Source organism: Martes martes (genome assembly GCF_963455335.1).
Source record: "Martes martes genome assembly, chromosome: X".
Classification (NCBI taxonomy): Eukaryota; Metazoa; Chordata; class Mammalia; order Carnivora; family Mustelidae; genus Martes; species Martes martes.
In genome coordinates this window covers 110,831,482-110,844,023 of record NC_137897.1, presented here as the reverse complement: position 1 = coordinate 110,844,023, position 12,542 = coordinate 110,831,482, and the positions used below count along the sequence as shown (strand labels likewise).

Sequence of the window (12,542 nt, the reverse complement as noted above, 5' to 3'; positions counted from 1 at the left end):
AAGATGAGCAACAAAGAATAAAAGAGCAAAAAGATTCCTTTCATGCTACTCCCTTCTCTAAGGTGAACACTTTAAAATTTGGCATCTATCATTCTGTTCTTTTCACCTTTTGTACGTGTATGTATACACACATGCATACAGATATTCATACACATATAGGTTTTAAAATATTTATATATTTTACAATATATAATATACATTCATACACATATAGGTTTTTAAATGTTTGTATATTTTACAATATACAATATACTGCGCCTGGGTGGCGCAGTCAGTTAAGCATCCAACTGTTGGTTTTGGCTCAGGTGGTGATCTCAGGATCATGAGATTGAACCCCACGTTGTGCTCAGCATGGAGTCGGCCTGGGTTTCTCTCTCTCCTTCTCCCTCTACCCCTCCCCGCCAAAATAAATAAATCAATACTAAAATATTTGTAAATGGCATCATCCTCTACATAGATCTCTGAATTACTTTTAAGCTTAACAATTCCTATCAGAAATTCCCCTCATAAATATAAAGAAAATATTACTTTTACCCCAGCATTGTAGCTCATAGAGGGATCTAATTTATCCTAATTTATCTAAGTCTATCTCCTTTGATAAACATTTTGGCATTGTTGTTGTTGCTGTTAAAAAATAAAAGAGTAATCCCAGCATCTTTTTCAAAGTTCATACCAGTTCCTGCAAGTGCCAGTGTTTGTACAAAATGGGGATGTTATCACAGAAGTTCAGAGTTGGAGGGGACAGGGCCTTATTGCTCATTCTAAGGGCTATTTTGTTAAATGAGAGAAGGACCTGCGAAGTTACCCCCTAATGAAAATACTTCAGGTTACAAAGAAGCAAAGATCGATGAGAGATAAGCAACTTGAACAAGGCATTACTTTCAAAGGCAACATGAAATTATAAAAAGAGCACTGGCTTTGGGGTGGGAAATTTCTGGTCCCAATTCTGACACTTTCTACCATGAACAAGTCCTTGAGCATCTCTCTCTCAAACTGTAAAATGTAAATAAAAATCCTCTGCTGAGTTGGTGTGAGTCACAAAGAAAATGAGTACAAAAGCGACTTTTAAAGTGTCAAGTGCTGTTCACATGTTAATTAATCTTTACTATCTACTCCTGTGAATTTCCCTCTGATATTACTGTTTATTTTAATGTGTTAGATAGCTTTTCTCCTGATATTCCACACGTTCCAATATCATTATCTCTCTACCAGAACATGCAAGTCTGCCATACATAACAGTCAATCTCACATTTCTATTTTACTAATCTCTATTGAAGAAAAGAATGAAGTTAACATTACTGATTACCAGATAAGATACTATGCAGTTTTGTGTTTCTTGTTTTGTTTTGTTTTGCTTTGCTTTGTTCTGAGAGAGAGAGAGAAACAGAGAGAGTGACAGAGAGCACAGGTGGGGAGGAGAGGGAGAAGCAGGCTTCCCACCGAGCAGGGAGCCGGAAGCAATGCGGGGCGATCCCAGGACCCTGAGACCACTACCTGAGCCAAAGGTAGATGCTTAACAACTGAGCCACCCTGGTGCCCCCTAAGCAGTTTTTTCTTATATTAGTCCTGAACTGTAATTATTCCCATGTTACAGGTATAGAAGTTTAGAGTCAAGTAAACTGTCTGGGGTTGGCTGAGTAAATCTGTGGCAAAGCCACAACAGGGATCAAAGATCTTTCTGATCACCAGCATGTTCTCATTGAACTCAAACTTTAAGAACGAGCTATTCTCAACTCACAACAAACCGATCTTTCCGTATACACTTGTCTATCTCTTCAAAGGTCCGTTTTCTGATACTAATTTCAACCTTCCCCACTTTTCTTTCAACGAATAACAGATTTCTTTCTTTTTCCTACATACATATTGATCAGATGCCTACATAAGCAGCTCCTCTACTGTACAGATGCCAAAAACCCTTCCATTTGTCTTCCTGATACACATGGGAAGAAACAGTTGTTCCAAAACTTGATAGTAAAATTGATTTTTGAAACACACACACATGCGCGCACGCGCGTGCATGCGCACGCACACACACACACACACACACAGCTGTAGTGAGGAAGTATTCTAAGTCATTAATATTTTAATTACCTTCCAGGTTCTTCCTGATGCTATCGAAGTGACCTGTGACATGTTAAAACAAAGAGGTAGGGGATCAGATTTGTCTCATCTCTGGAAAGTGGGAAGTAGTCAAGGTACAAGCCACCAATGTTGACTTATCTGTGCCAGACGAAATTATTTTGGGACTGGACTGAGAAAGACATAGAAGGCTAACTACCCCTGCTGAGGAAGAGTAGCCTTACTAGGAAGTAGACAAGATCCTGAAAGGATTCTTGGAATACTGCCACAGGGGAGAAAATGGCAAATAATGCTCCATAGAAAAATACTGCCAGGAAACAGAAGTGACTTATTGGATCACTGACACATCGTATCACAATATATCACCATCAACTTTAAAAATAAAAAGGAATCATAGCTACACAACAAGAGAATAAATCAGAGATATGAGCTTCAGGAATATGCAGGAGTCAACAGAAGCTAAGACAGGGCAAAGAAGTGGAAGAAAAACCAAACTATCGCAGAAATGAAGCCAGGTTGGAAGCAACGCGAATAACGACTGGTACTCCTGATACCACTGTAAAGCACATAGAAAATGGGATTGATAAAAGTAAGCAGAATAAAAGAAAAATGAAAAAAACATTTTAAAAGCCTGAGAACAGGGGCACCTGGGTGGCTCAATGGGTTAAGTGTCTGCCTTCAGTTTAGGTCATGATCTCAAGGTCCTGAGATTGAGCCCCAAATCGGGGTCCTTGCTCAGTGGGAAGTCTGCCCCTCACTCTTCCTCTCTTTCCCTCTGCCCTTCACCACTTGTTCTCTCTCTCAAATAAAAAAATAAAATATTAAAAAAAATGAAAAGCCTGAGAACATTTAAAATATCGAAGGTAGGTAAAAGGGAGAGTCAACTTAAATATCAGTATATATTATATGCATTTAAAGAAATAATTCAGACAGCTTTGCATAAATGAATCAGGCCTTGAACCTACCTATTAAATGGTCATACCAGGTTCCACAAAATACAACAAACAGTAAATAACACTCAGATATACTCTATTCAAATGTAAAGAAAAAATATCTGGGAACTCAAGAAAAATATCAAATCGATTATGAGTGAAAAATATTAAGATGACCTCAGACTTCTATAAAATAACAGTCAATGCTAAAAGTTAGTAGAGCAATGAAAGAAGAGAAAGTGCGTCCCACCAACTCTACCCATAACAAAACCATTCACCTTCAAAAATTCAGAGCACATAGTTGCAGGAGGTTCTTTTTTTTTTTTTTTAAAGAAACAACTAAAAAAGGAAAAGAAAAAAAAAAAAAAAACCCTTGGCTAACCAAAAGAGATTGTGAAAATTGAACAAGATAATAATTATTTCATTTATTAGATATATTAAGATTACAAGAAGAGGGGATGATGGTCACAGAAAAATATGTAAGTGTTACAAACAGGAACAACATAGAAATGACATAACTTACAAAGTTGATAGGGAAATAGAATTAGTGCATATGTTGAGTTCCTCATCTTTCATGGCTGAGAGTCAAAACAGATCATTCGTATCTGAAAAATAATAGAGGTATATACACTATTTAAAGGTATAAACACTAAGAGAAAAAAGTATAAGCACATAAACTGGGAAGCACAGAAATGAGAGGAGAGAATGGAAAAAATGGAAATATATTAAACATTTTCACAACAGAATGAAATATGAAGAACGTAAAAAGGTAAATGACGAACTGGACGTAAATATTTACAACATAAATCACAGATCCCTAACATAAGGAGCATCTAAAAAAATTGAGAAACATCAACAACTCAAGAGGAAATTGGTCAAGGATATGAAAAAATAAAGCAAATCCTGAATATAAAAATTCCATAGGACAAATGACCCAGTTTTCTCAACAAATAAATTATAGGGAAAAAAAAAAGAGTGGAGGGGAACTGTTACCAATAAAAGAAGGTTAAGAGATATATAAACCAAATGCAATGTGTTGACATTTTCTGAAAACTAATTCAAGCAAATAATCAAAAAGACATTTTTATTTATAATTTAAAAGATATTTGAATATGAATTGAGTATTAAATATTAAGGAACCATTGTCAATTTCAGTACATGTGATGATGATGTTATGGATTGTTTTTAAAACGTTATCTGCTGGGGCACCTGGGTGGCTCAGTGGGTTAAGGCCTCTGACTTCGGCTCAGTTCATGATCTCAGGGTCCTGGGATCGAGCCCCACATCGGGCTCTCTGCTCAGTGGGGAGTCTGCTTCCTCCTCTCTCTCTCTCTCTGCCTGCCTCTTTGCCTACTTGTGATCTGTCTGTCAAATAAATAAATAAAATCTTAAAAAAAAAAAAAAAAAAAACGTTATCTGCTGGAGAAACATACTGAAGTACTGAAGTTACCCTTCAAATTTATGTATTTTAGATTTGACTTAAAACATTCCAGAGGCATCCGGGTGGCTCAGTTAAGCATCTGTCTCTTGATTTCAGCTCAGTTCATGATCTCAGGCGTGAGATCAAGCCCCCAGGTATGGCTCCACGCTAGGCATGGAGCCTGTTTAGGATTCTCCCTCTCTGCTCTCCCTCTGCCCCTTCCTGCCCCAGTCTACAAAAATAAAATAAAATATTCCATAAAAGTTATAAGAAAGAAAAGGGATAGAGGTAGCAAAAATGTTGGTAGGTTTTGAATCTGGAGATGGGTTTAAGGTGCTCATTATACTATTCTACTTGTGTATATGTTAAAATTTTAACATACATTAGAATGAACATTTTTTTTCTTCAAATGAACATTTCGAAAAGTCCTGTATGGCAATGCAATTATCCATGTCTACAGAACAGACAAATAAAAAATATCACAATTATTTTGGGTACCATTGAAATATAATTCCCTTTGCTTTCCTTTACTGGTATTATTTGTTTTAAAACTAAAGATAAAATGAGGCACACAAAAAAAATAAAATGAGGCACCTAAACAGTCATGTGACAGTTTCTTATCTTGAGCTGACTGGTTGATTCTGAATTGGCTGTTCAATTAAACTAACTGTATAAAGACTTCGGCTAAAATATAAGACCTATTATTGCAATTTTGCTAATGAAATAATTTATCATTTAGGGAGGGGAGGAATTATGTAAATGTTATGAATAGTATCATAAGAAAAAAATTTGTTACAGATCACACCCCAGACACCAGCCCAAGGGGAGAAAGGGAGATACACAAATGCTGCTCTATCTGGCTATTCCAAAGTCCCCTTGCCGTGCCTCACCAGCGCCGCCCCCATCCTCATCCAGAGGAGGGCTTCTGCTCCATGAACAAATCTGACTATGATATTCATAATTACTCCAAGCAAGTCTTCCATCCCAGGGTAATGATGTCATTGAAAAAAGTGTCTTTGGACAACAGAACATTTAAAGATTAAAAAAAAAAATCTTAAGAGGAATTTCAGACAGGACGGGGAAACATCCAAGGGCCATGATCAGATTCTCATTAAGGGAAGTTGGTGGCTACCAGTACTGTCAAAGGACACCAACCAGTTCATCGTATCTACCTTTAGACCTAAGTGGTCATAAGACTGTAAGCAATATACTTGAACTACCCTTTAAACACAACTTTAACAAAATTCATATTTTAATGCAAATAATAAATATGCTCCATACAATTTCCTCAACCTAATCACCCATCAAGGAAAACATTCTCAGGACCTTGAATTGATGCCCATTTATTAGCTTTAATTGCTTTAAGAACCTAGAAATTTTCTTACAATTCCTCTGTTAAAAAGCAAATGTTCCACAGTTTCAAAAAGACATCTCTCTCTATTCTGCTTACTTCCAAACTGCTGAGGTTTTCACCATTATAATAGCAGAAAATAAGCAAACACAACATACATAATTGTACCTCTAACTTCATATACCATCCTGCAAAACACAGCAACACAGAAGTAAGGGATAGCAGTGTTTACCTATTCAAATGGTTAAGGAACTCCAAAATACGTTGGTAGATTTCATATGATTAATTGATTGTGACCTTTAATATTATTTTCATTTTCTTGATAGCATGTCAGTGATCATTTCAAGGCCAGTATGACCAATATGAGAATTCAGGAGTCTGAAGTTCGTATTTGCTATTTCAGCATTTCTACCTTAACAGTTCGCATCCAAGTCATGCTTTTATCTTTAGACATGCTTATTTACTTCTTCATTCTCTTTTGCTCTGCCTTATGTCACCACCATGAATTTATTTCATCCTCAGTGGTAGAGTCCTTGCCAAACACGGTGCTTTTTTGCAGAAATTGCCCCCAAAGTAGACAGATTCCCACACTGTCCTCAACAGCTCACAGAATAGCCTGCTCTTCCATGATACAGGAGGGACATCACCCCTGCCCCAGCATACACATCCACACACTCAGAGCAAACTCATGCACACACGTACACACACACACCTGCGCGTGTGCACCCAGGGTTTGTGCGTTTCAGATCTCAGAAACTCCTTGGCCAAGCTTTTGTGGATGCTCCTTAGATGCTGTCTTAGCACGGCAGCCTCACTGTACAGAAATCTCTGCCTTCCCCATAGAGCATGTGCTCACCTGGTTTGGTGGCAGGGAATAAATCCCGTCTACTTATCTTCAACTTCCCCCCACCCCCAGAAAGTTCACTCCCAGATCTAATCACAGTCCAGATTCTCTTTCTAGACCTTACCTGTAGCTAGATACCAACCTAGTTCTGGCTCAAGGCACCATAAAAGCTACAAACCGGAATCACTGTGAGGGCAACCACCTTTCATTCACCACTCTTACACCTGGACCACCTCTCAGTATACCTGGACCACTGATAATTCTGAATGACTGATTTTTGGTCTTCCCGGACCCTTTACCTAGCTTTCAGCTCTTGCCTACCACTTTCCCACATCTACCCAATTTGGGCCTCAACCTCCTTTGCTAAACCATATCCACCCATCCTTTCCCTCCAGAAACAACTTTCTTAGGCCAGAGAAATCACTCCTGACCTAAATTTTTCCTGTTGACCAAGTAAACTTTCTACCTGACTTTATGTCAGATCCCAATGAGTAAACGACGTCTCAGCGTGCTCTCATTTCCACTCTCCCCGAGCCTGTTCCGTTCCTGCTCACCCCTGACATTTTCCTACTAAAGCCAAACTCACAGCAAGACACCTGCTTTCCAAGTTAGACTTCCAATCCCAAGTCTGGAGTAACAGCCCATATTTACTGGATGTTCACCATGTAGTAGGGACAACTGTAAAGACCTCATGGGCGTGATCTCAATGAATATATGCCTGTGAGGTGACCAGGATGATGACCAGGATCTCATTTAATCCACACTGGGAGGTTTACTATTAAAAATCAAAGAATAACCAGCCTCAAAAGGTCTTATGTAATAGGGAAGTTTATTACCTAAATTAGAGATCTTAAGGTAGGGCTGACTCCAGTTATGGTATAATGAGTACATTTGGGCAGATATAGATGAGAACTGTGAACCCCTCAAATTCTCCTAAATGTTCCTGGTTGGCAGAGGTAGCTCCCACAAACCACACAACCAAACTTCCCTGATTTAAGATTTCGAAGAGTTCTTCTCAGCACCCACCCCATTCCCTCAATGCCTCTGAGCCCTCCGGGCCTATAAAGAGGTCTCAGCACAGCCCAGGTAACAGGACAAGGTCTCGTTCGGGAGATAGCCAGGCATCTTGCGAATTTCCATAGGCAGGAATCTGGGACATATGTATGGCTGGGGATTCTAAGAGTGTTCACCTGGGGTGATGAAATGTTAAGATCACTATTTACTATGGGTACACTCACCCAGGACCCAGGATTTAATGTTAGCTCAAGTGCCTGAAAGGTGCTACGTTGTTAACTTAAGTCTTAGCTCAATAGCAGTCCTCAGATGATAAGAATTAAGGGACAGAATTTCCCTAGCAGTGTTGAGGAAGTAACCCAAAGGCTCAGGAAAATGGTAATATTGTATGTGTCTTATGCTTGATGTCCCAGTCTAATTATTAATAGTGTCCCCTTTCACTGTCTAGTGTCCCACTTTGGGATGGTGTGCCACCTGCTCAACCACCCCTTACCCATGCCACCCTGGAGGCCCCAGAGGACACTCAATCCTCTTGCCAGGGCTTTAAGAAATGCCTTGGTGAGGAGAGTACCAGAATCTCTATCAAATCCTGTGATAGCTGTCCTCTGTCGCCTAGAGATGACAGTGGTGAATACTGGGATTGAACTAGGTTCCCTGATCTCAGGGGAAATAATGAGAGTCAGAGAGAGATTGGTAGAGGCCAATGATAGCACTTAACCATTAAAAGACACTCCTTTCTTCTTCTTTTTTTTTTTTTGTAGTGCTTTATATTTATTGGAAAGAACGTAAATGCTTTTTCCAGGTGGTACTGAGGAGCTGGGCTGAGTGCCTGTTTTTGTTTGTTTTGTTTTTAGTATGTTTGTCCAAATGCACACATCTGTTGGGACTGCTGCAGTTTTGCAAGTAAAAGGACAGCTGTGCAAAACTGGTGCAGAGAAAAGAAATGTCAACAATTTGGCTGCCAGGCACACTAGGCCCCGGCAGCAATTTGGTGGGGAAGGGGACGACTCTGGGAGTAGGTAGGGAACTAACCAGGTTGAAAGACTGGCCCCTTGGGGGTTGGTGAGCTGTCCAAATTAATGTCCGAGGAGGAGATACAGCCAACTCAGGCATCTTCTAGGTTGGTCCTTATTTTCAAAGGCTGTGGTCTGTCGCTGGAATGTGGTGGATGGTGGTGAAATGGCAGCGTAGGTCTCTGGGCAGACGGAGGCCTTGCAGTCGGCAGGGCAGAGCTGTGTGTAGTCTGACGAGTTTGTAACAGGGGCCTGCCCTATAGCTGGGGCTCAGGACACAGTCCAAATTAGCAGGGGAGGGTCCTGGGGCTGGCCAGAGTGGGTGGCGGCGCTTCAGAGCGAGGACCCAGCAGCAGGTAATGGAGCACTACTCCTGGAACAAAGGCAAGCACTACGGGGAGATGACAGAAAACCGCAGGGCAAGGATAGGGAAGGGGATCCGGGGACGAAAGGGAGCTTGGCGGCTCCGAGCCGGGCCGGGCAGGGGAGTGGGGGAGAGGATGGCTGCGTGCAGGGCCCTCCCCCCCGGGCCCGAGGGTCTCCCGGCCTAGTAATCATCTTCTTCTTCGTCGTCGTCGTCGTCGTCATCTTCTTCGTCGTCATCCCAGCCAAAACACTGTTTCATCTCATCCAGGAAGGCCCGGTAATCACCTAGGATGGGGCTATCCATCTCAATGTAGGGCACCACCCACTCCTCGGCTTCCCCGGTAAGCAGGCTGATTAGGAATGCCACCTTCATGGCGTCGTTGCAGAATCGGTTCTCGTTGACCAGCATGTAAGACGCCGTCTGCACGATAAACTCAGGGAGCCGGGAGCTCTCGCCGCTAAACGTTTCGGGGAAGGGCACCGGGCAGCTCGGCGGACGTACCTGGCGCAGCAGGGTGGCCCTCTCGCACACCAGCAGCCGTAGCTGTTCCATGAGCTGGCTGTTCTCGATGCTCAGGGCGCGGTGCCGCATCAGGAGCGCGTGCAGCAGCAGCACCAGCTCGTCCACCATGGCTAACGACTTGGAAGTGCTGGGTTCGGCTCGGTTCGGCTAAGGTGCGCACGGAGGCCTCGCAGGAAGTGCGTGTCCGCGGAGGCTCACGGTGGCCAGGGGCGGAGGGCGGTGCGCGTAAGGGTCCGGCGGCTGCGCAAGCTCCGCCCGCACAGCCACTTGGGCGGCCGGCGCGCCGGCGCGGCCCGGGTCGGGGGGCGTGGCCAGGGAGGCGACCGGCGCCGCGTGGGGGCGTGGCCGGCGGGGGGGCCCGGGGCGCGGAGACTTGGTCGGGGGAAAGGCGGGGGGGCAGGGTCCCGGCATGGCGGGTGGGTGGTTCTCGAGGCCGGAGCGTGTAAAGGCGGGGGACCCCGGTGGACCCCCCGGATGTGGGCCCGGCTTAGCCAGGAACGAGTGAGTGCTAAAGCCCACGTCTCAGGGCCAGCCTGCTCGAGTTTAAAGGATTAATCACCCTTCGACTCAGCCGACTCGCACAATTCAGTGTTCTTTGGTGGGTCTGTGGCTACTAGATTCCACTTGCGTGTTTTTGTTTTTGTTTTTTAACACTTGTCCTTGCTTATTTAAATTTCACTCACCCAGAGAACTAGTAGCTCTGCTGGCTGCACCGCGGGAGTCACAACCTTTCAGAGTTATGAAAGAGCCTTAGGGCTCCTCTTACAAAACTATTTCAACGGGGATTTTTTCTTTAGTTGGGAAATAATACTGTGTACCTACCTCCTTTTTAAAAAATTATTTTTCTAAACAGTGAAGTATAAAAAGTTCTGCAAAATCAACATTGTAGAACCATTTGCAGGCTCTTGCCTATCTTTAGCCCTCTAGTTCATGTCCCAGTATTAGTGTCCCTTGGCCAGCATTCATACCTTATTCGTTGCTTAACAATGAAGATTTGTGTTTTTAAATAGTTTTGGTTTTCTACTTTGAAATTTATTTTTCAAATAGTTGCTGACCGCTAAGTTGGGTCCAGGACCTTAGAGCTGACATTATGTTGGCTCTGCTTTTAAAATACATCCCCAGTTCAATCACTTGTCACTTCTACCACCCCCCTGCCCCAGCCTTTCTTCATCACCCAGACTGCTGCAAACCGCTTAGCTTTCACTCTTCTCTTCCTACAGTACGCACAGGAGTTTTGCTTTCCTGCGCTTCAGTTACCGGTGCCAGTGGCGGTTTGGTCTGGAATCAGTTGACCCTCCTTCTGACCTACCCTCAGAAGGTCAACGGTAGCCTGATCCTGCGTCACAGTGCCTATGTCATTCACCTCACTGCGTCTCATCGCTAAGCGTTTTATCATGTCACATCATCACAAGAAGGGTGAGTGCAGTACCATAAGATATTTTAAGAGATATTTTGAAACTTGCAAAATGTTATAAACATTCTGTTTTACTATATTAGTTGTTAATGTCTTACTGTGCCTAATTTATTTAAATTTTATCATAGGTATATGTATAGGGAAAAATATAGTCTATATAGGATTTAGTACTATCCTCAGTTTCAAGCTTCTACTGGGGATCTTGGAAAGGATCACACGTGGATATGGCCAGGGAAGGAAGGGGTGGGCAGTGTCTTGGGGCAGTGGCTCGTATTTCTCGGTGCCTACAGAGTAGGCACAGGAATCCTTTAAAACAAAAGTGAGAGCTTTTTACTCCCCTGCTCAAAATCTTCCCAACAGTTTTTCCCTCTCACTTGAAATAAAAAGCAAAGTCTTGGTCATGCCTCATCTCCTGTGCCTATTCCCATGATTACGTTATCCTTCTTGCTTATTCTCACCACACACCTGGCCTCAGGATCTTTGCATTTTCTATCTTTTCTGCCTTATGAGGCTCTCTCCCCAGTTAGCTGCCCCGACTCCTTCTCCCACTGTTTTCAGAAAAGACTTTCCTGACCACCTCGTCTATCAGAGCACCCTACTGTCTATCAGTAATCTCTAACCCCCATTCTTCTTCATTTCCCTACATAGCATTTGTCATACTAGCAGCCCTCATATCCTATAGCACTTTGTTCATCAGTCAAAATGATGAATGTAATTCCACTTTAGAATGTAAGTCTCTGTGAACAAAGTAGCTGCTCTATCCTGCATTCCTGGAAAAGTGTCTGGGCCAGAGTAGAAGATCCAGAAATGTTTGGTAGGTGAAAGAATCTCAGGGTACAGATGTTGAGATGTTGAGATAAAAAATGGAAGTGGTAGCTGCACAAAGTGTTCAAAATACTCTTCAAATTGTCCAAAATTATCTATTTCTGGTCATGAAATAGTGAAATGATGACTGACATGATAAAAATGGCAAAATAATTTTTAAAACACCCTAATTAGTATTTTTACAATAGAATTGATTGGGTATCTGTGGAAGTGAGAGGCTGAGAGGAGAGGAAACAGGCCAAGGTCCAAGTGGGAAGAGATCACTCTACTGATAGCATGTAGGAGGAACTATGAACCTTGGACTCTCCTGCGACATGAGCTCCCGCACTAGATGAGAAGCCCCTGGGGGCCAAGCAGAGACCCTCTCTCAGTCATTTGTTCATCTTCAGCATCTCAAAGAATTTCCTGGGCACCCCATAAGTGTTCAGTGGATTGAATGAAGGGACAGGAAATGTCAGAGGCAGGTTTCTGGCCATTCTGCCCATTCACAGCACTGGATGGATGGTGGACCTGCTGGGCAGTAGTGAATGTCCACCTCCACTTTCCATGTGCAGACCGTAATACAATAAGAGCTGCTCAGGGTTCTAGTCCCAGCAGCAAACGTTCTGTGGCAGGCACCAGATCTGGTGATTGAAATGAGCTGCCTACGTGGCCCTTGAACAAGGACCATACACAAGGACAGGCACCCTAGAAGCCTGAGACCCAAGAGAGCAATACATTGGTGGCACAGTACCACAGTCTCAGCTTCTCTGACTCTGTTG

General features: G+C 42.8%; 1 protein-coding gene and 1 long non-coding RNA gene across 2 annotated transcripts in view; one reads left to right on the top strand and one right to left on the bottom strand.

The window, feature by feature from the left end:
• Positions 1-7,446: 7,446 nt before the first annotated feature.
• LDOC1 (LDOC1 regulator of NFKB signaling) lies at positions 7,447-9,775 on the bottom strand. The gene has a single exon (XM_080795365.1). It carries the CDS (start codon positions 9,648-9,650, stop codon positions 9,201-9,203), a length of 450 nt encoding a protein of 149 aa, XP_080651491.1. The 5' UTR covers positions 9,651-9,775; the 3' UTR covers positions 7,447-9,200.
• Positions 9,776-9,892: 117 nt separating this feature from the next.
• LOC308337199 overlaps positions 9,893-12,542 on the top strand; it is a 359,267-nt gene continuing 356,617 nt past the window's right edge. The window contains exons 1-2 of the long non-coding RNA XR_013966300.1: positions 9,893-10,140; positions 10,763-10,958. This is a non-coding gene — a long non-coding RNA (uncharacterized lncRNA). The remainder of the gene's footprint in view (positions 10,141-10,762; positions 10,959-12,542) is intronic.

Excerpts from the sequence above, each read along its gene's own strand:
- LDOC1 (XM_080795365.1), bottom strand. The coding sequence starts at position 9,650 with ATGGTGGACGAGCTGGTGCTGCTGCTGCACGCGCTCCTGATGCGGCAC.